The sequence below is a fragment of the Scomber japonicus genome, chromosome 11 (assembly GCF_027409825.1).
Source record: "Scomber japonicus isolate fScoJap1 chromosome 11, fScoJap1.pri, whole genome shotgun sequence".
Lineage (NCBI taxonomy): Eukaryota > Metazoa > Chordata > Actinopteri > Scombriformes > Scombridae > Scomber > Scomber japonicus.
The window spans coordinates 5,598,933-5,621,923 of NC_070588.1; the positions used below are offsets into that span (position 1 = coordinate 5,598,933).

General features: G+C 38.3%; 2 protein-coding genes across 3 annotated transcripts in view; one reads left to right on the forward strand and one right to left on the reverse strand.

The window, feature by feature from the left end:
* Positions 1–3,774, reverse strand: LOC128368157 (ras-related protein Rab-17-like). The gene is made up of 5 exons (XM_053328921.1): positions 3,594–3,774; positions 2,019–2,170; positions 1,793–1,918; positions 1,614–1,707; positions 1–131 (listed from the first exon to the last, which is right to left on the reverse strand). Exons 1-5 carry the CDS (start codon positions 3,772–3,774, stop codon positions 1–3), a joined length of 684 nt encoding a protein of 227 aa, XP_053184896.1.
* Positions 3,775–8,596: 4,822 nt separating this feature from the next.
* Positions 8,597–22,991, forward strand: part of lrrfip1a (leucine rich repeat (in FLII) interacting protein 1a) — a 60,914-nt gene continuing 46,519 nt past the window's right edge. For both annotated transcript variants that reach the window (XM_053328707.1, XM_053328708.1), the window contains exon 1: positions 8,597–9,079. In XM_053328707.1, the coding sequence (XP_053184682.1) occupies positions 8,990–9,079 (90 nt within the window). In that variant the 5' untranslated portion in view covers positions 8,597–8,989. The remainder of the gene's footprint in view (positions 9,080–22,991) is intronic.

Genomic DNA, 22,991 nt, shown 5'->3' on the forward strand with positions numbered 1-22,991 from the left:
TTAGGGCCCAACTTTGCAGCAGGATGCAAAAGGATTAGATGTGTCTCTATGTTGCAGTTCCACAAGTGGTGTCTCCTGCCACTCTGACAGCCCACCTTGATGCCCTCCAATACACTCGTACACTCTGTGGGCTGAAACACAGCTCTGTTAAAGAAGGTCAGGAACATGCAGACATTTCAGCAGCCAGGAGCTCAAACTGTAAAAGAGAACTGACACCTTTTATTTTTGGCAGCAGGAACCAATCTCAGACTCGTACACAGTGTTTTGTACTTTTCCTACAGCGCATACAGTAAATACTTTTAGATTCATTATGATGAAGTGCATTTGATGATGTTTGTATATACTGCCCTCTAGTGGTAGGTTAATGCACTTTTCTTAGTTTTTCAGGCAGAGAGTTTTAATCCTGCTTTAAAGCATTTCTTTGCAGGGACGCTGACTTGTGGTAATAAATACCCCAGTGCAGCTTTCTTATTTTATTTGATCCTAGATATATAGACATGCCCTATCCAGGCTGTGGGTCATGTCTCAGATATTGCCACATTGCAGCTTTTGTGCTGCATTTGGATCTTATAAGGAAAGAAATGTCAAGTTCCAGGCTCAAGCAATAATTTAATGGATGAGTAATTATTACACACTCTCTGCTGTCATCAACATGTTGTATTTAATATAAAGTTATCACTTAAAGCAATACTGAGTAGCTATTAATCTTTGCAGGAGACTGTTTCTGTTGTGAATTTATGTCTGGTCCCATTTTTTATTATTCTTTATTGTTTCGTTTGTTGACAGAAAAACTGGATACGGCCACATGCAGACATACTGTGGAAGCCAACCAGCAAACCTCAAAGAATGAATACTGCTTTTATTGTTGACTTCTTAGGGCTACATTTATATTGATCATGTCTTTTAAACCTCATGTCGTCCTCCCGGGTCAAATTGACCCTGTTCATTTCGACTATTCCTTCTTTCCTCCCTCCCTTCCTTCCTTCTTTCCTTCCTCCCTCCCTCCTTTCCTTCCTTCTTTTCTCCCTCCTTTCCTTCCTTCTTCCTTCCTTCCCTCCTTCTCTCTTTCTTTCCTCCCTCCCTCCTTCCTTCCCTCCTTTCCTTCCTTCTTCCTTCCATCCTTCCTTCTTTCCTTCCTCCTTCCCTCCTTTCCTTCCTTCCCTCCTTCTCTCTCTCTTTCCTCCCTCCTTTCTTCTTTCCTCCCTCCTTTCCTTCCTTCTTCTTTCCTCCCTCCTTTCCTTCCTTCCCTCCTTCTCTCTTTCTTTCCTCCGTCCTTTCTTCTTTCCTTCCTCCTTTCGTCCTCCCTCCCTCCTTTCCTTCTTTCCTCCTTCCCTCCTTCCTCCCTCCTTTCCTTCCTTGACTCAAGGACAACAGGAGGGTTAAACTCAAACATGCAGCCTTCAACTTCATTGTCTTACTGATTACACTGGAATGACTTGCACACACTCTTAACTTGTGAAGGAAATATCTGTTTGTGAAACCTAACCTTAACCTTAACCCTAACTCTCAAAAAATGTACTCAGTAGTGTATATCTCAAGTGTATCAGTGTATATATTTGCACATTTATATCTGTATATATGGTATTTGCTTATTTCTATTTGCCTTTACTTACCCACAGATTGCAGCAGCTCATTGGTCTGTTCTCCTAACAGAGCCGATGTCTCTATAAAGCATAAGCCTTTATGATTGGCTAGACTCTGTCCTTCCTGTGTGATGACATACAGAAATTAGAGAATTGCACTGTTCAATCATTCGGATCGATTGAGTTTATTATATTTTCTGAGTCTCTACCTGCACTGAGACTTGCCGATCCTGAGCGAGATCTCCCTTGTTGCCCACCAGCCATATGACAGTAGATCCTTCGATGTACTGTTTCTCGAGCTCTTTGAGCCACATCTGAGCTCTGATGAATGTTTCCTATGGTGAGAGTAAGACAGAAATATACACAATGGCTTATAAACCAGTCAAGAAATTACAAAATAAGTATTGCTATAAGTCAGGGGTCTGGTTTGTTTACCCTTTTGCTGATATCATAGACCAGGAGTGCAGCGTGGGCTCCTCTGTAGTAAAGTGGGGTGACACTGTGGTATTTTTCCTGCCCTGCAGTGTCCCATATCTCAAAGCGAATAGTGACATCACTCAGATGCACCACTCGGGTCATATATGCACCTGGGGAGGGGGGGAGGGGGGCAGACAGCATAGTTTTACCAGACGGGGTTCATTCATACTTTCACTGCTGAAACTTACAAAAACTTACAGAAACTCAGCAGAAAATCAGAACATGTGTATGAAATTGTAGCGCTGTTGCCAGACAGTAGATCAAATAATGATGAATGACAAACGGTAAAAGAATAGTTTAACATTTCTTGCCCAGAGTTAGATGAGAAGGTTAACACCATATAAAAGTTATTGTTGCCTTCCAGGTGAGACGTGTTTCTTTCTGTCTCAGTCAGACTCTGAAACGTATCCATGCTTTTGTCACCTGCAGAAGAGATTACTGTAATGCCCTTTTCTCTCCTGTCTCCCTGTAAAAGCCATTTAACGGCTTCAGTTCATTGGATTTGCAGCTGCCCGTATCCTGACAAGGACCAAGAAGTAAAAGTGCCAACACAGCAAAAATGAAAAAATGCTGCTAAATGTACTGTCTGTATGAAAGTAGGAGTAGCCGTTCTGCAATATCTGATATTATTCAGTGTTAGAGCAGCATGTTACTGCTGTAGCTGCTGGAGGTGGAGCTACTATGAATTACTTAACATACAGTTATCTATTTTAGTCCAGTGGTTCCCAGACTAGGGCTCAAGCCCCTCTAAAGGGTCACCAGATAAATCTGAGGGGTCGTGAGATGACTAATGGGAGAGGAAAGAAGATAAATCTGGACAACATTCTTGCTCTGTTTTGTGACATATTGGATAATTTGACCTCTTTCAGCATTAAGGAGGTATTTAAATGAAACCAGAGAAGTTTAGAGTGAAAACCGCTATTTGTTTTAGCTTTTAACAACTCATTGACATCTGAGATGGAACAAGGAGCCCCAAACAACTGTAGACTTTGCTTTTATACAAGTGGTCACAAGCCAAAACAGCTGGAAACCACTGGTTTAATCTTTAACAATGTGTTATAGCCTATTTTATGAGCAGAGCGTGTATTCCTTCCAAGGTAACTAGTAACTAAAGCTGTCAAATAAATGTAGGGCAATAGAAAGTACAATATTTTCCTCTGAAATTCAGTGGAGTGGAGGTATAAAAAAAGGAAATATATGAGTACAAGGAGCTCAAACAGCTAGCCTGGTTCTGCCTAAAGCTCAATAATTAACATGTGATGTAAACCAAGGTGTTGTGGTCTAACAGGGGCAACTCATTGACGAGACATACTTCTGCTTCTGGGTTTATTTTTTTTACTAAGCTCTACTAACTGTCTCCTGTTGCTTCATATGAAACAGACAACTATGAGGATGCTGTCAATCTTTTTATCTAACTTCTGGCGAGTAAGCAAGTAAGCATATTTCCCAAAAGTTTGAAACCATTCCTTCAACATTAATCTTAAAAGACGTTTTTAGTTTTGAGTAAATGTTATTCCAGTGTCATGAACTCACAGCCCACAGTAGGTGATGTAGTGTAGAACTCATCTCTGCCAAATCTCATAGCCAAACTGGACTTTCCCACTCCAGAGCCTCCCAGAAGTACCATCTTAACCCTAAGAGTCCGGACGTGTCTTTTCAAAGTGTCACTCTGGAGCTGAGCTGCTCCTGGCACTCTTGGAAGAGTTTCCCCCATTAAAAGATTCACTTATAAATCCAAACCAGTGAGAGGAAGAAAAAAAAACATGCAAAAAAAACCAAAAAAACAAAAGTCTGAGAAAGTCCTCTTGTCTTAATCCAGGAAACAGCTACTCCAAACTGCTCAGTCGAGTGAATGCGTGCTCTTTGTTGTGTCAAGCTTCACCTTGCTTTATCGAAAATAGAAGTAAAACCAAAGTCCAGTCCTGACTTGTAAAAGGCCGACATAATTTCACTTCCTTATGTGCACCCACACTGCTGAGCCGTGAAAACCTTGCAGCACATATATTCTCATCATTTCTGCTCATCAGACCTCGTACTGGATGACTAACATATTGTAAATCATTGGCCATGTTTCCTGGCAGTGACACTAAGGGAAGATTTGTCTGGTGGGCAAACAGAAACCAAAAGAACAATGGGATTTTTATTTTATTTATTTATTTATTTATTTTAAAAGCTTGGTGGTTTTCCTGCTACTCAGCTAAATGTCAGATTCAAACAGAGACTGAGGTCAGTTTCTTTCTATCACACTAATGTGTTCATACATGACAGAAAGGAGACAAGTCATTTTCAAACTATTGTTACTTAACCCTAACCCTGCTTTTAACTTAATCTCCTTTAATCAGCATATATTACTGAGTATGCTCTATGAATGGATGAATAACTAGAATAGATGGTTAGAAATCTACTGTGTCCTCTTTGTTTGTGTATATATATCCTTACTGTAAGCTGAAGGCTTTGATTAGTTCCTGTGTATTTCCTGCATTAAACAGTATTAACACTAGAGGGCGGCATTGTATATATTAAATTGTTGCCTTAATAATAATCTGTCAGGCTCAGAGGTTTAACCCTCCTGTTGTCCTTGAGTCAAGGAAAGAAGGGAGGAAGAGGGAAGGAAGGTAGGGAGGAAGGAAGGAAGGATGAAAGGGAGGAAAGGAGGAAGAAGGAAGGAAAGGAGGGGTGAAAGAAGTAAGGGAGGAAGGAAGAAGGAAGGAAAAGAGGGAGGTAGGAAAAGGAAGGAAGGAAAGGAAAGGGAAGGAAGGAAGGAAAGGAAAGGAAAAAAGGAGGGAGGGAGGGAGGAAGGAAGGAAAGACAGAAGCAAGGAAGAAAGGGGAAGGAGGAAGGAAGGGAGGAAGGGAGGAAGGAAAGGAGGGAGGAAGGAAAGAAAGAACAGGGTCAATTTGACCCGGTAGGACGACACGAGGGTTAAGAGCATTTGTCTGTATTAAAATGATCCTGTTGATATTCTTTTGTGATTATGATGTTCAAATAAGAATCAAACATCCAGGGCAGAAAAATATAACTGGCTAAATAAGAACCTCAAAATGTAATTATTAATTGAATAATACAAACTATATTATTGTATACTCATAATAATCCTAATTTAACCCCCTAAAGTAAACTGTAACCATGAATGATGTGTGTCTTGGTAATCAATAATCTATTGATAACACATTAAAATTAATTAATGTGGAAAGGGGGGAGGAAGGAGGGAGGAAGGGAGGGAGAAAGGAAAAGAGGAAGGACAGAGGAAAGAAGCAAGGAAAGGAGGGAGGAAGGAAGGAGGGAAAGGAGGGAGGGAGAAAGGAAAAGAGGAAGGGAAGGAAGGACAAAGGAAAGTAGGAAGGACGGTAGGAGGTACAGAGGAAGGAAGGACAGAGGAAAGGAGGGAGGGAGAAAGAGGAAGGAAGGAAGGAAGGAAGGAAGGAAGGAAGGTAGGAAGGAAGGAAGGAAGGAAGGAACAGTCAAAACAGACGGGGTCAATTTGACCCGGGAGGACGACACAAAGGTTAATGACAGACATGTAATTCAGCCTTAATTAAATAAAATGTTAAGTGTGTTCCAGTAATAGAATAAAAAGATTGTATGGTGCCTTTCTGTAAAGATTGTGATTCAAAGTATTTCACATAGAAATCATTAAAATACAACATGAATAAAATAGATTTCCTTATATAATGACTCCACCTTAACTTAGCTGGAGACTGTAAAAGTAACACAATATGAAAAGGGGGTTGATGAGTTTACAACACTGGATTATGACCTCAGTTTACTGTGATCTACATTGTGAGGAGCTGACTGAAAGTAAGAAGCCATTCAGAGTTTGAACACTTGTCTACAGTATCTCTTTAAGAAACACGTCGCTGTTTTTAGAGCTCGGTGATCATCATTAAAAATAGCAAAGGGGAGTGAGAGAGTGCGATAGCCCATGCAGGAGCTGTGGTTTCTGGCTGAAACTGAACCCCTGAACATGTATGGAGTCCAGAGGTTGATGGTGCATTCAAGTGCTGCTTGTAAACGCCTGATACTTAAATTAATTGAAGTGTGGAATACTGTGGTGGGAAAAGTTTTTGAGGGTGTAATTTAGAAGTTAGGAGAAGCAGATGGTGCTCTTTCATTCATTTATATGTCCTTGCTGGTATATAATAAAATACAGGGGTGGAATAAACAGTACAATTGTCAAGAAGAGAAGAGAATGTCTTTATTATCGGTCCTTAAAAGTGCAACCAAAATAAGTAAATGAATAATTGCTTCACACATACCACACATAAAACATTCACAATGGCTGCAATTATTTTATATGTATCTACACAGTAAGGTTTAATTTAATATGACTAAATCTATGATTGTGTTTATAGTAGCACAATAAAAACATGTGCAATTTACATTTATGTAACATTTACGACATTTAAATGCAACTGAATGCTTATTTAAATTTCCAATAAAATGTGAAGCATGAAGATGAACTAATTCATACTATATACTAATTAAAAGTCCTTTATTTAGAATCGCAATGAGGTTTATTGCTAAGTAGTAGTAGTGTTTCCTTAACAGTCAACAGTATACACAACATTAACTAAACCTAAATAATATTAAAAAGACAGATGATTTACAATAAAAAAGAGGAGATCATGCAAGAAGAAGAAGAAGATGAAAACTCCTCACAGAGTGGCACCAACCAGCTGCTGGGTTCAAATGGCCTATAGGAGTGATTGTGAGTGTGAATAGTTTCCCGTCTCTATATATGTGATCGCCTTGAGACTGGCAACCTAATCACAGTATACCTCACCTCTCACCAAGTGTCAGCTGAGCGGTAAAGAAATTGAATGAATTAATATATTCTACATGCTACAGGTTTCAATTTTAAATTCATGAAATTTTGAACTGATGAAGGAAGAATATTAAAATCCTTAAAGGTATACTATGCAGGATGCGTCAGTAAACGAGTAAACATTCAAAGTTGGCCCCTCCTCTCCGGCTCAGAGAGAGAGAGAGAGAGAGAGAGCAGCAGTGGTCGAGCGAGCTAGAGAGTGACTGAAGAGAGGGAGCAGCACTGGTGAGAACAAAGCTCTGAATAAACTGTGAACGGCTTATTTTCTGATTGTTTAACTGCTGTTTACGCTCTGATGCATAAAATAAACATGTCACACCTCTGCACAGCCCTGCGGGGAAGGTGCTGCATGCCTGCATTAATACCATTGCCATGAGTCTTGATCTCAGGTCCTGCTTGCTATTGACTGAAGGCTACACACCCACTGCCCAAAGGTTGACGCCCAGAAACATCCAAACAAAGCAAAAATAAGAAGAGAACATAAACACAGGCAGAAGGAAGAGTCTCTGCAGATAAATACACTGCTACACACCTCTAGTCAGTCATTCTGATGCTTCAGAGGGATTACTTTTTTATGAGTCTATCCATTGTCTTGATTTGTGGGTCAATGGCCGTATGAATAACTTGCACACAATCTTTTTTTGTGGACCCAGCATCAAATTTCTGCTTTTAATCCATTTAGAGAGAATATATAAAAACTTTGTACCAAATAATTCAACTTGGTTAAAAATACTAAATTCTCAATAAAACACCATATCAACTAGTTTGGCATGATCTTACATTATAACGTTTGTATTAAATAAAGATAATGGAATACAATTGTTCTAAATATTACATTTAATCTGGGTAACCATGGAGATCAGGAACCATATATATTGTATTAGTCCACTTAAATACACTGTAGGTGGATAACATATTTAATATTCATCATTCATTTGTGGTTACACCATTTGACACATCTATTTTAGTCTAATTTTATTTTTCTGTACTTTGTTTTTATTTTTATTATTAGTGGAGTATATATGTTTTAATGTTTCCATTAAAAAAACTATTATTGGGTTTTATTTTTATTTTTCAAATTGTATGTTTTTAAGTTTTTTGTTTCCAATTCTTACTGTTAAATGTTTAGTTTTTATGTAAAGCACATTGAGTTGCCCCTGGGTATGAAATGCGCTCTATAAATAAAGTTTACTGCTTACTTATTTGCCTTACTTTTTGTTTTGTTTTAAAATCAAATCACATAAAACCTACAAAAATACAAAAAGTACATTTGAATAAACCTGATGCTGCTTTTAAAACATCTTTTAAGATATTTGTTTAATTGCTCATCTTGCCAACCCTTATTTATCACTGACTCGTATATATTAAATCCTGTATAGTACACCTTTAAACAGCCCAAAGAAACACACTATAACACACAGTTGTTCTTTTATAGATAGCCTACTTGGATCAAGTGGCTGATATGTGTTTTCTTTTTTTTTTTTTTTGGAGGTCCCTCCCACCGCAAAGGGACCCTGCCACTGTCACATGGCGTTTCCTACACTGATTGTTCCCCGTATATCCGACGGTCCCTGAAGGCATCATGATTGAGTACAGACTTTGAAGTTCGTCAGTGTGACAGCTCCGCGTCTGTAGCTGAGTGTCCGTCTGCTTGGAAGAGTTACACTGTTTCCAATCAACACAAGGGGACAGATTAAGACGTGGAGGGGGATTTAGTTAAAAGTACTATCATATCTTTATTTTTTATTTTTAGCTCAGGCGTTTGTTTGTTTAATTTGCCAGTTAAACGCGTCAGAAACACACGTGCTCGCTGGCACTTTTTTTTTGAGATATTCGCGTCGTTGCAGAAAACACAGGAAGAAGTGTGAAGACGGATGTATGACAATGAGCCACGGGGTTTGTTTCATGTTTCATCTCCTCTGAGAAGTCTGTGAATCTGAACATCTCAGCGACACATGAGAGCCTCTAAACTATATACTGCTCTGTGTTTGTGTGGATTATATTCGGTGCCTGGATTGGACCACAAGTGTGAGTGTATTGACATTGTGAGTGTGTGGTAAGAAAAGAAACACACACAAACAAACAAACAAACAAAAAAGAAAACATGGGGACCCAGGGAACAGGACGGAAAAGATCCACCAAGAAGGAGAGGTCGACGGCCGAGGACGATGCCCTAAATCTGATAGCGAGAGAGGTGAGTGGAGAATAAACCCTGACAAAAACTCATCTGGTCTTCCTCCTCAGCTCTGTGTAGCGGTGAAGAGTCACTATTCATTCAAGTACTGCGCTTAAGACCAATTTTGTGCTATTAATGTTACTTTATATACTTCTACTTTACTATATTTCAGAGGGAAATATTATAGTTTCTACTCCATTTCTTTATTTAACAGCTTAAGTTACTTTTTTTAAGACACTGGATGATATAAGAAGCTTTTAAAATGCAACACGTTATTAAAGATTAAAGGATCGGCATGTAAGATTTAGTGACATCTAGTGGCGAGGTTTCATATTGCAACCACATGAATACACCTCCCCCCTCCTCTTCCGAGTGTTGTAGGTGAACCGAGGTGACAACGAAACTCGTAAATAACATAAAAGGTGCTCATCTAGAGTCAGTGCTTGGTTTGTCCCTTCTGGGCTACTGTAGAAACATGGCGAGCTCCATGAAAGAGGACTAGGGCTTATCGTAAGGTAACGAAAACACATGATTCTTATATTCAGGTGATTTATATGCTAATTAAAACTAAGTCTGTTCCGCTGAATTCTGCTAAATTCTTCACACTGCACCTTTTAAAACTAGTGTTTTCAAACCTTTTTGTCTTTTGTCGTCTTACAAAAACCAGTGTGTAGTCAGAGTCACATTTCAGATGTCTATGAGTTGTTAACAGCTCCACCAAATAGTGATTTTCCCCTCTAAACTTCAAAGATTAGAGAAAAAGTCCAACAACTGAAAACACATTTGTGTATCAGAACTTTGTTTTTTCTTCTTTCCTCTCCCATTAATCATCTCACCAGCCCTCACATTTATCTGCTGACCCTTTGGAGGGGCCCCACCCCTAGGTTGGGAACCACTGGACTAAACTAGCTAACTGTATATAAAGTAGTATAAACTAGTTAACTGTATATAAAGTAGTATAAACTAGCTAACTGTATATAAAGTAGTGTAAACTAGCTAACTGTATATAAAGTAGTATAAACTAGCTAACTGTATATAAAGTAGTATAAACTAGCTAACTGTATATAAAGTGTAAACTATTATTGTAATACTGCATACTACATCACTCATAATACTAGGTGTACTGTTAACGCCTCTCCTCTCTAGTTTTTGTGGTTAGACATGACAGTTTTTGATATTTTAGTGACTTCAAGTTTTCTGTTTTTATGCCTCAAATCATAATTTATCCACAAGTGTGTGTCTTTTTAAGAGAAAGGAGGTCATTGAAAGTACCCAAAATCTGGCCATCACTATGTAAATTATCCACTTCCTTGGAATAATGTGTAACAAAGTTAATCATTAATTTTCATCATTGATAGTTTACACATTGCCAGATATAAACCCTCTAACTTGCTGGCAGCCAAACAAGGTCCATTTAATGTCAGTAGATTATAACAATGCTCTATTGTACTTATAGGACATATATATGATTGTTGCCTGGTAGTAACAGCTGCAATGATTAGTCAATCAGCAGAAAATTACAGGACAACATTTTGAGAATTGTTTAAGCAATTTTCAAGCAGAAATGGTGAATAATGATAAGTTCCAGCTCCTTACATTAGTTGTTTTTGTATTATATGATGGTAAACTTAATTTCCTTCAGTTTTGGACTAACCAAGACATTTGAACACATAATGAAACATTGGTAAATCAAGAAATTAAGTGGTAATGAAAATGATCATTATTTGCAGCCCAACTAGTAGAGTATAAACTCTTCTTGGTTGATGCATTTAATTTAAAAGTTGAAGAAGAGTTATTTTATGAGTGACAATAACACAAAGTTAAAAAGGGTTATTACTGTCATTAGTTTTTATACAGTCCCATATCACTAATCACAAACTTACCTCAAGGGATTCTATAAAATGCTCTTACAACAAGATCTCCCTCCAAAAAAGTCATTTAACAGTGAAAGAATTTGGAAGAAACCTCAGAGGAGGGGCATGACAGACACACAGGAAGTGGTGTGTGTACAGAATAATGCAAAATGACTAAATGGAAAATCAGGATGATAAAATTATATATAGATTGATGTCAGGCAGCAAGTATTTGTTTTATTCCATGAGCAATAATTAGATAAAATGAGAAAGAATAGTCCTTTAAATTAAATAGAAGCAGATTACTATTATTATTATTGTTGTTAGTAGTAGTAGTAGGTAGTGTAAATGAAACATATAAGCAGGTTTAAACAGCTTCAGGGATGTTTAGGTGTGCAACAGCTGGATAATAGTCATCCAAACTCTATATTTTGAACTTCCACATTATACTCTGCTCATTGTTCTTTCCAGAAATATCTATCTGTGCTTTTTTAAAGTGTGTGAAACCCATAAAAAAATAACCCCCCGCTGATTTTTAAAACCAGTTTACTGAACTCAATAATAAGCCTTTCATGTGCAAACCTGCAGGAATGGTTGGGCTTCCCCTCAATAAAGCAGGACTGGACTTGGCAGTTGTTTCTAACAGGTGCTGAAGTCGTGTTGTGACACATTCGCCCCTCGTTTCAAGGTTTCTAATCTCTTTTTATTATGATGAGCCCAGTGGAGGATAAATTGATGTTTTGTGGTAGGGATAATGTTTGATGTGTCTTTAGGGCTTTAAGTCACACTGGTTTGAAGAGTGAAGCCCTGGAAGCTTTTTGTCTACACTTACTGTACATGAGGGCTGAAAATCAATATTTAGAGTTTCATGTCAAAGGAAAATCATCTATAATCTATAATCTAATGCAAAACATGACATTTAACATTAGAAAGCAGCTCCTAGCATCAATATTTGAGGATGTAATCATTTATGTTGGTGGAGTATTAACAGAAACATTATTTATTGTTTTTAAAATGCATTTCAGTAGGCAAGGCAAGGCAGTTTTATTTATATAGTGCATTTCATACATAATGGCAACTCAATGTGCTTTATATAAAACAGAGAAACATTAAAACATACAATTAACCCCCCACCCCCCACTAATAATAAAAACAAAGTACAGAAACATAGAAAGAGAGAAATAAAATGCTAGAATAGAGCATTAAATATAATATATAATAAAATATTAAATAAATTGACGATCCTGCTGCAAGATCAAAAGGCCTTAAAAGTTGAGCTCAGCCTGCCATCATAACCATACACCATTTCATCAGCAGAGAGGAAGTTGGGTCTGAGCTAACCCACCCCCGGATGTTACAGACATTTGCATGCTACTGTTGTTAACTGACAAACACTCATGTAGTCATCGTTTCCTAGCTGTGAACTGGCTCTTATCCCAGTAACTCTACACACACAGATTGAATATTTAATCTTTCCTTCACTGCTTTGACTGACTATTTACACTGCAGTGGTAAGGTCTGAGGTTTGCACATTCCTGCCACTGGTAATGGTTTCTTGTTGTGCTATCTGCAGGCTACATTTGCAAGCGGTAGGAATGTTTAGCGGCTGAGGTTTTTTTTTTGAGGAGGAGTCGAGGAGTTTGACCTGCAGAGCCAGTCAGTCACTCAGCAGCAGCAGCAACAGCAGCAGCAGAGACACTATATCTATAAACAGGAGACTCCTTTTCTAATGAATGAACCCTCATCTGTTTTCTTGCTGTAGTTTGTTAGGCACAAGTCCAATAACGAGAGCGTCACCGTGGCCTGTTTTCTGTCACATCACATCTTTGCACAGGGAGAGAGAGAGAGAGAGAGAGAGAGAGAGAGAGAAAGTCTGTGCCTTTAAGTAGCAGAGGGGGTCAAGTCCCTCACTGGCACTCTTCTGACAGGATGGTATGTCAGCCCTGATGAGTTGGCCTGTTCTGCAATAGAGTTTTAAAAATAGACGAGCCTGAAAGATCAGCTGTTGCTGCACCCCAGTTTTAGATTGAGACTAGGGGGATGGGGCGATGGGGGCGATGGGGGATGGAGGAGGAGGATGTGGCTCACCAGCTGGTCATCCTGCCAGCATGGAAATGTAGAAAGTCGCTGCAGGGGTTTGATAAGCATTGTTTTATAAATTTAGTGTGTGAGACGCAGATGTGTGAAGATGCTTTGTGGTAGATTTTTAGGTCTATTAGTGTAATGTTGTGTTCATTTCTTCTTCTCTCCTCCCGCTATCACAGGGTTCAGAGAAACTGTCAGTACTGTAAAGCGGACTAATCTCTTGACTGAACGGCAGAAGACCACACAGCAGGAAAGAATGCCAGCTCTGAATACCAGAGAGTTAGTAATTCTCTACTTTAGGGAGTTGGTGCCTTTTCTTCTGTCAAACAATTTTAAATCCACCTGTAAACAGTCATTTGTAGGGCAGTGAGGATTGCACACTGTGGTCGGCCTTCAATACTCTGCAATGTGAAGAAGTTGGGTGTGGCTGGGACTAGATTAAAGAGATGAATTGTGGAATATTTATGAGTATGCATCTGAGGAATAACACACACAGGAGAGCCAAGTCACTAACATTGTTCTGTGTTTATTCCTTAGTGATGGATGGTATTGATTTATCTCCACTATTAAACACTTTATAATCCATGAATGCATGAACAGTATTATTATGTCATCCCACTTTGTAACACAGAGCTACTAAAGGACATAATTTACAACATGTTTTTACAAATAGTGAATCATTCTATAAATATTTAATCAAACCAAAAACAATATTTCACATGAGGACCTCACGTTCTCGTAGCCTGATGATGTCATTCGTTTCTGGCTGATTAGACCTCTGCTCAGGTTGAAGGTGCGGATAACGGAGGAATTTAATGAGGTCACCAGACTTCATGCACTAATAAGGAGAATAATGGTATAATAAGCCTTTAACACAGAGGATATTTTGACATGCAGCAGTAGGGAAAGCGCAGGTGTTAATAATAATAATAATAAATTAATGATGCTGATTTAAATTTAGCTGCTTCAGTTTGGTATCATGTATGCTCGCTCACTGTCAGGACTTATTGAGACAGCGTTATTTGTAATGTCAGTGGTTTTCCTGTTGATAGAAATAAAAATGTTGGTTGTGAGAAAGGCCTACTAGTCCACAGTCAGGTAGGGCTGAGTAATATATAGATATTATTTCAGTATTGTGATATGACACTTCGATGTCGTCTTAGATTTTGCATATCGTAATATCAGGATATGACATAAGTGTTTTCTTTTCCTATTTTAAAGGCTGCCTTACAGTAAAGTGATGTATTTTCTAAAATTACCACTCTGTTCTATCTGTTCTATTATTTGCCTTTACCCACTTAGTCAATATATCTATATCAATGATTATTATTTATCAAAAAACTCATTTTGTATTTTGTGAAAGCACCAAAAGTCATTCCCACAATATCATCAGAATATCGTATAATTGGTCAAAAATATTGTGATATTTGATTTTGTCCATATTGCCAGCACTAGAGTCCATGGTACATGTCATTAAAGACAGTGAGTACACACCAACACCGTCCTGACAGAAGGTCTAATCAGACAAAACTAAAGACACCTACATTGGCTATTAAATCGATGTGCGTAGTTTTTAAACTGCAGTAGCTATTAATAGGACCCTATAATATCCCTTTTTATTTTTTCCCCAAATTCCGTTTTCATTTTTGTGAATCCTGTCTCAGTCTGTGGAGGGGGCTTCTTGTGCCACCCAGATTTGCTTCCCTCCGTGCAGTTTTCCCCAGACATACGTTCCTCTTCCACACGAAAACAGCATTTCAGTCAAATTATGTCAAATTCCACGATATTCCGCGTTAAAAATAAATTCAGTTTTAATCATAGGGCCCTATATTAACAGGAGCGTCAATCCAAACTGAAAGCCTACATGAGTTCTACTGCTATTGAACTTGATTCAATTTGGGATTTCATAAAAAAAAAATAAAAAAAAAAAATCTTAGTGTGAATTAACATAGTAGCTAGTATCTCATCCATTTATACTTAAAGATGAAGAGCAGCAGTAGTTTATGGCCAACAGCTCTAGACATCAACCACTAGATAGAAGCTGATGATATGACCTTATATCAAGATACTGCAAGGATGTTTTTAATGATACGTCAAAATGATCTACAGAATACAATCATGATAAAATGATTGATGTGGTCAGAGTTACACAGTCAGCTCCGGTGTGACAGATGGAGTCACAGATATTTTAGAGGAGCAGAGGAGTGTTTGTGCTCTGATCACAGTCACTGATGTAAATAGACTTTCTATACTGACAGTAGGCAGAAGTCCAGCTAATTATTGAACTTTAAACTCACTTCCACTGCAGTGCAGACCTTGTTGGGTAAAAACGTATCCAGCTGGTGATTGTCAGAGACTAACTTCAGCTTGATATCTAATCGGCAGCTGTCTGCTTGCCTCAGCTTTGTTCATACCTAAATACAGACGCGGAAACAGAGCGACGTGGATGAACTACTACAATCAGAGTTCACATGCACACTAGAAAAACAGCTTAATGATGACAGGACCAAGGATGAGGAAAACAGCACATACAGGATATGAATCAAGTGTCCAGTTTTCCTTTCTAGCACATGTGTGTTCAGTCTATGTATCAACAGATTTGAAACAGGGATGCATGCAGACCTTCACCTTCAATTGCCCTTTAAGGTGTGACTGTTTCCTCCCAGATCCTCACCTGACTGTGACTGGAGGGGCTGTTTTTTGCAGACATGCTGTTCTGATAAATTACCACAGTGTGAATGTACGATGATGTCATGATTAATCAACCTTTATCATCTGAGCTGAATCAGACCTGGAGGCCACTTGATTAATGTAGATACAAGATGACTCACTTTTTCATCTTTTCAGAGTCTCACCTCTATGTGACTGAAGGTTTTTTTAAAGCTACACATTCACTTTTATCCATGTGTGCTGCTACTGTACATTAGACTGCAGCTTTTAATCAATGAGTTGATTCACAGAAAAGGAATGTGCTTTTATTTTGAAAACCAAATAGTCATCTTAGTCATATTTGAAGCAAAAAATATCTATGATTTGCTGTTTTTTAGACAAAATAAGCCAACTGAAGACATCACTGTGGCCTGTAAAGAAGCTATGAATGCTAGACTAAATGGTTAATCAAATAAATGGAATTATAATCAGTACAGTAGATGCATTAATAGAGATAATGGTTAGCCCTACTAATGCCCTATTGCATCCCTACTGGTCATAGTCATGTCAATATGTCACAATAATTTATAATGCATTAAGGTTTTTACTGCTAATATCACTGCTGTACCTAACCTTCAATTTTTAATACAAGCCAGGAATGTAGAAACATGCAGTTAACATAATAAGTGTGTGCTATTAACACTATTGCAGCATATTTTCGAACCTCATAATCACTTTCTCTTTATTTTTATGCTTGTTTTGGTTCCAGGAAAAATATCTCTGTGTGTTTGTTGAGTCAGTCGGCTGAAATATCCGACTGCAGCTTCTGGTTCTGGTGATTATTTACCAATCGGTTACTCATAAAGCTCTGAAGACAAGAGGACAGTTTGGTTTAAAAAAAAAAAAAAAGGATTAATCAAATCCTCCACACATGCTAGATCTTGCTGTTGGGGATTTCAGCTTATTTATGTACTTCTGTGTGTTTGCTCATAGTGCTCGTCCATATGTGCTAATCCATAGTTAAACTTGCTTTAGGCCTTTATAAACCAGAATTACCTGTAATTCAATCTCCTTACATAAACTCACAATCACGTACAGTTTCCTGGATATGTCAGACACTCCTTTTATGGTTTTTGTTTTTCTTAAAGCTCCTGACAGTATCACTCAGTGTCTCCATGTATTTTAATATAATGGAGATTGAGTAGTTGAACCACAAATCTCCAAACAGGCAGATTGGATTCCAGTATTGTCGTCAAATTTTATGTGTCTGTATTCAAAACTTACCTCATAATGATACTTTGATTTAAGTATTGGTTATTTATGTTGAGGGGGAAAAAAGCAAAGTGAGAGCCAAAGTGATGATGTCATGACGTTATGCCTCTGTTTCAACAGCTCCTGTAACTATTTCATCAGTATTTCTAAAAGAAACGGAGGCTTGTTCCTGGAGTTAACTTCTCATATTCAAAGACAACAGCTACTATCAAAGGTTGAAGCAAACTTAAAGGATTCATCTCATGCTACAGTCAGCACTCATGTCATTGTAACTTGCTTCCTAGTTGTAATATCTTCAGTGTACAAACTTCTACATCATTCGCTCCTTTCTGTTCATTATTCTGTTAGCCGTGACTCTTCAAGTGACTTTTCATTGGAGCAGTGACGTTTAGCCTTCGAGCATCAAGGGCTTATTGGAAATAGTGTTCATTAAAGGCAGCTACTGTACTTTACTAACCTATATGAAGTGAGTAACATGACGTACTGTTGAGAAAGGTTCTGTTGCCAGGCTGGATCTTTAGTTATTAGCACAGTGACACATGTTAGTGGGATTTTCTTACTTCTGGGACTGAATCTGGGGTGTTTCACTTTGGTGCTGCTCAATTAATTGAAATTTGATCGTGATTACGATTTAGGGGCCAAACGATCCCAAAACTAATAAAATCGAGGGGAAACGTTTTTTAATAATAATGAGATAGCGCTCAATAACAAAGGTTTTATTTTGAAAAGCTTAGACCTGAAGCCACCGGAAGCTGCTGCAGCTCCATTAGGGTTAGGGTTAGTTTGACAGAAGCTGAAACACACGGTGAAATGTTTTAACTGTAAATAAAAGTGCAGAGTTTCCAGCCTGCGTCAGACGATGCTGAGTTTACTGACTAATTATTAAAAACCAGGAAGTGATGTGTGAACTATCGTCATGGTAACCCGCTCAGCTCATCTCTGCACATTTTCTGCTGTGGTGGGTTTTAAGCGGCAGATAAAAGACTGCTGCTGGGAGAGAAAATTAATTAAGCTGAATGAACAACAAATGTCCAATAAATGCAGCATGTTTCTAAAGTTTAAAAAAAAAAAAAATTGATATTTCAATTTTGACCCAAATAATCGTGATATTGATTTTTTTCCATAATCGAGCAGCCCTGGCTCTTTATAGTACAAACAGATATGATTTGTTCAGTAGGAATATAGAAGTCATTTGATGTCTCGTGTAAATCACAGAGATCATTACACCTAAACATACTGTTGGGATCAAATTTGGCAATTTAACCAGTGCTTATGCTAAATAGCTTCTAACCACTTACTGCTACATTAACATTAGCTTCTAGTGGATTCATACAAATATATATTACCATAAAACATAGTTGCCAAGCTGCAAACTAACATTGGCTCTATGACGAAGAGATTAGTGGGTAGATGATAAGGTTCCTCCTCTAGGAACTGCAAATTGATAACATTTAAAAGCACACAAGAGGAACAGCGTCACAATGAGGTCAATATTAACAATATCAGTCTGTTTCTAAGAGTCTTTTCCACTAGAGAAATGTTAGACGTTTACCTTAAAGCACAGTGTTTTCTCCTCAGTTTGATGTCAGGTGTTGATTATCACAGTTATGATTACAGTCCAGGAATTTGGGCTGAAAGGAAGCTCACTTTCTTGGAAGCTTCTGGTAAAGGTTCAGACCTGGTATGAATTACACCCAAATATCACACTCAGTCATAGTTTATTTCCAGCTGAGTCTGTTCGCGAGCACATAGTTGGCATGTGAATGTTGTTAAATTTAACTTGACAGGACTTTGATAAATATTGACTATTAACTGAAGAGGTATGCTCCTAAATGTCTTCCATGTGTTAGACAGTCAAAACAAGTGGAAAGTAGATTATAATTAAGGTTATTTAAACCTCACACACGCTTCTCTTCACAAAAGTCAGACATTTGTGATGATGACTTAATGATGGAGCATCTGTAAATGTATAAAATCACAGATTCACCTCTGAAACCTAATCTGACCCACATATATCTGGGTCATTACTACAAATGTATGAAAAATGGCCCACATGGTTCAACTTCATTTTAAATTCTTCCACAGATCATGAATAATTATATTTATTAGGATCCAATCAGGCCATTTTTGGTTTGTTGATGATCAAAATTCCAGATTTATTTGATGGATTATTTCAGTTCTCCACTCGCTGTTTATCCAGTGTTGTCCAAACATGAAGTAGACCAACTGTTCCATGAAAATGTACAGACACAAAATAAGAGAAAGAGGAAGGTTGTGCAGCATGAGCACAATGAAAAGCTTAATCCCTCTCTCACAACTCACTCTCCTGTCCCAAAACAAGGAACCTCCGCCTTATTGGAGGTGTAAACATAAATATGTGTTATTAATATCATAAAAGCAGGATCAAGACATCTGCAAGTGCAAGTTCTGCACAAGTCATCTACAGTTTTCCTTAAAGGAATAACTACCAGATTCATCTAACAGACAAATAAATAATATATAAAGAATATGCATGTATCTAACATCATCATCATCATCATTATCATCATACAGTGCAAGTGTATATAAAGGTTGGAGAACATCAATGTCACCTATCTAACCCTGTGTTTAGTTGCTATTAGTTACATTGACATCATAGTGTTACTTGGTTACCAGAAGAGTTACTGTAATATGAGCACTGGCTTGGTTGGTACCAAACATGACTTAAAGTATAAAGTATAAAGCCTACAGTGACGCAGCTTGAGAAGTGGCAACACCTTCACATCACATCACGAACAGTTGGACATGAAAATCAACATCCTGATGTCTTCGTTGGTCTTGGAGCATTGCCAGTAGTACAGCTAAAATAAATGCTGTTTGTTCTGTTGTTGGTGTGGCAGTAGAGGAAAGGCCATGGGGGCAACAAATGCCATGGCAACGATATCATTTTTTCATTGTTCGTGAAAGTGAAACTGTTTAGCAAACTGATTGTAGTACCACATAAAGATAAGAGCAAACACTCAATAAAAATGATCTTCTAGTGACAATGAAAAAGACTCAAGAGGCATTGCTGTTGGCATGGTAACGTCGTCTGGATCAGATGGTTCAGACTAAAATATCTCCACAACTTCTGGACAGATTCCCATGAAATTCATGAACATTGATGTTACCCAGAGGAATAATTGTAATAACATTGGTGAACCTCCTAACTTTTCATCCAGCGCCAACATCAGGTCAACATTTTCTTCTGTCCAGTACTTATTGGTTCGGTGCTTAAAGGCCTACCTCTCGTCTAAGACACTCTTACCAAAACTATTTAAATTCCCATCAGCCTTAGCAGCTGTACTTGCTAAACTAAAATGGTGAAGACGGGAAGCATATCGTCATTGTCCTGGTGAGCATGTTGTTGTCACAGAGCTGCCAGCATCCCCATTTTAACAACAGCTGTGTGGCACTAGTTCAAAATGCAGTGATGAAAAACATATCCAGATAGCATCATTATAATCAGGACCTCTGTGTATAAGCCATTGTTTCGCCTTTGACTAACAGATAAAAGGATTGGGATTGGCTTTTCATAGAGGTGATGTTATCAGAATTAGCCAGAATTTCCACATTAACCAGAATATACATATGGGACTGATCTGTGTTTTTGTACCAGCACAGTTGAAGATCTGGGTATAGGAAGGGTTAGGGTTTTAATCATGAATGAGGTCATTTGTATGATTTTCGTAGTGTTTAGCTTTAGCAGACCCTCGGCAGTGGCTCCTCAGGTGTCTGTTGACAGGTCTGTTTTGTCTGTGTGAGTTTGAGAAAACAATTTAAACCCGGGGGGATTAAGTTGGTAGGTTGTGAGCTGGGTGGCTGTCAAAAGCTCAGTGAAGCGTTGAGGAGAATTAAGTATTAAGAGCGGCTTAGTCTGGCGCTTGACGGCTAAGGAAGGGGAAGCCCACCACACAATCCCCCTTTTTCATTCTTCCAGTCATGAGCCAGAAACCTACAAGTCCCTCAAGCAGTCCGCAGCCTAGTTAATCTTTAATGCAGGAGAACAAGCGACAGTCATTTACACAATGACGGCCAACAGTTCATAAAATATGTGCTAGTATGAACTAATAGCAATGCTTTGTAACTTTGTCCCTGTCCAGTCCAAAACCTTTCATTTAGACGTTGTTAATGTTCTGCACTTGTAAACGAGACATTTTGAGTTTCCTGCGCTGCGTTTAAATGAATGAAACAGCTGTGCCACCATGATTTTGGCTAGAACCGATGACATTTTCCAGTGAACACCCATTATGCCGTGAAGTGCTTAAACAAACATTAATTGTCCAAACAATCACTTGTGTATTTCCTGATGTGTGTGTGTGTGTGTGTGTGTGTGTGTGTGTGTGTGAGTGTATACACAAACCGCCGGCTTCAGTTCGCTTTTGCCTGACTGACTCACGTCTCCTTAAAAGGAAGTGGTGTGTGTGTGTGTGTGTGTGTGTGTGTGTGTGTGTGTGTGTGTGTGTGTGTGTGTGTGTGTGTGTGTGTGTGTGTGTGTGTGTGTGTGTGTGTGTGTGTGTGTGTGTGTGTGTGTGTGTGTGTGTGTGTGTGCGTTGGCTTCCTCTTGATGACATCATTACGTGCATAGCCAATACAGATTGTTATCACAAACTCCTTCCTGTTTATTCTTCCAAAGCTTAGGGAACAGTGGGGGGAAGGGCTTGCATGGGGGGTTGACTGCAGGTATTACAATCCATCCAATCAGGTATGCTGAGGCTGGTGATGCACTTCCACACAAAATATCTGGAGGCAAAATACCTTGATAAACCAGTGATGATGCTGCAAACTAGTTAGAACAAAGACAGACAATTAAAATCGAAATAGTAATTTAACACCACTATAAAAAGTTAATTACTTTTTTTTCATACTTTTTCCACATAAATATTTTGAGTATTGGCCTCACATCCTCACATGATACAAAAACATGCTTCCCAAAGTTCAGCTATATCAACGTGGCCATGTTTAATTTGATGCTTGTTGTGTTTTAAACCAACATGTTATAGGCTGCTGGGCTTCTTTACACATCTTTTTCTTTTTTCTTGTATTAGATATGTTGCTGACTTTCTTCCTGACACTTTGCTCTCTGGCCTCTCAGCTCAAGCTCAGCTTCTCAAGTGGGAATAACATGGACATGCCAGATTAAGTGTATTTTTAGATTTATCTTTGGGCATTTTTGCTTTTATTTTGATAGTGGATGGCATAGAGACTGACAGGAAACAGAGAGATAGAGAAGAATGACCTGCAGCACAAGTCTCCAGCTGGAATCAAACCAGGGACGCTGGCATTATATATGGCATGTGCAGTAACCACTTGGCTACCAAGGTCAATGTTTAGGAAAAATGTGTCGTCAGTAGGGCTGGACAATTGGCAATCAATATTGTATTGATATTGTGATAGAAGACTAGATACCGTCTTAGATTTTACATATGGTAATATCACAATTTGGTATAATTGTTGTGTTTTCCTGGTTTTAAAGACTGCATTAAAGTTAAGTTATGTATGTATTTGCTTTTACCCACTTAGTTGTTATATCCACAACACTGATATCATGTATCACCAATAGTCATCCCTACAATATCATTGCAATATCAATATGGAGGTATATGGTAAAAATTAAATAAATAAATAAAAGCTCTAGTAGTTGACATGAAGCAGATATTCAGGTCTGGTAAATCTTAATATGTTGGTCTTTAACAACATGCTATAGGACATGCATACTGCTAACTGCAACCACCCACAAGTACAGAGCGGTTATACAATCCCCCCTACAGTACCAAGCTCCTTTTCATTACATTCTTTTAGTGGCTTTTGTCCAAAGCATTCAAACTCAACAGGAACAAGAGTTAGATGACATGAAAAACTGGAAGTGCAGCCTTTGCAAACAAACAACCAAAACAGCCCAAACTGCTCGGAGATTATTTTTTCTTGTTATGAGAAATTAAATGGAAGGAAGTGCTAACAGGAAAAGACCAGCTTTCAGCCGGCAGCGACTTCAGTGAAGAGTTTATTCCACCTCCGACTCACTGGCTGAGATGAGTAACCGCAACATCCGC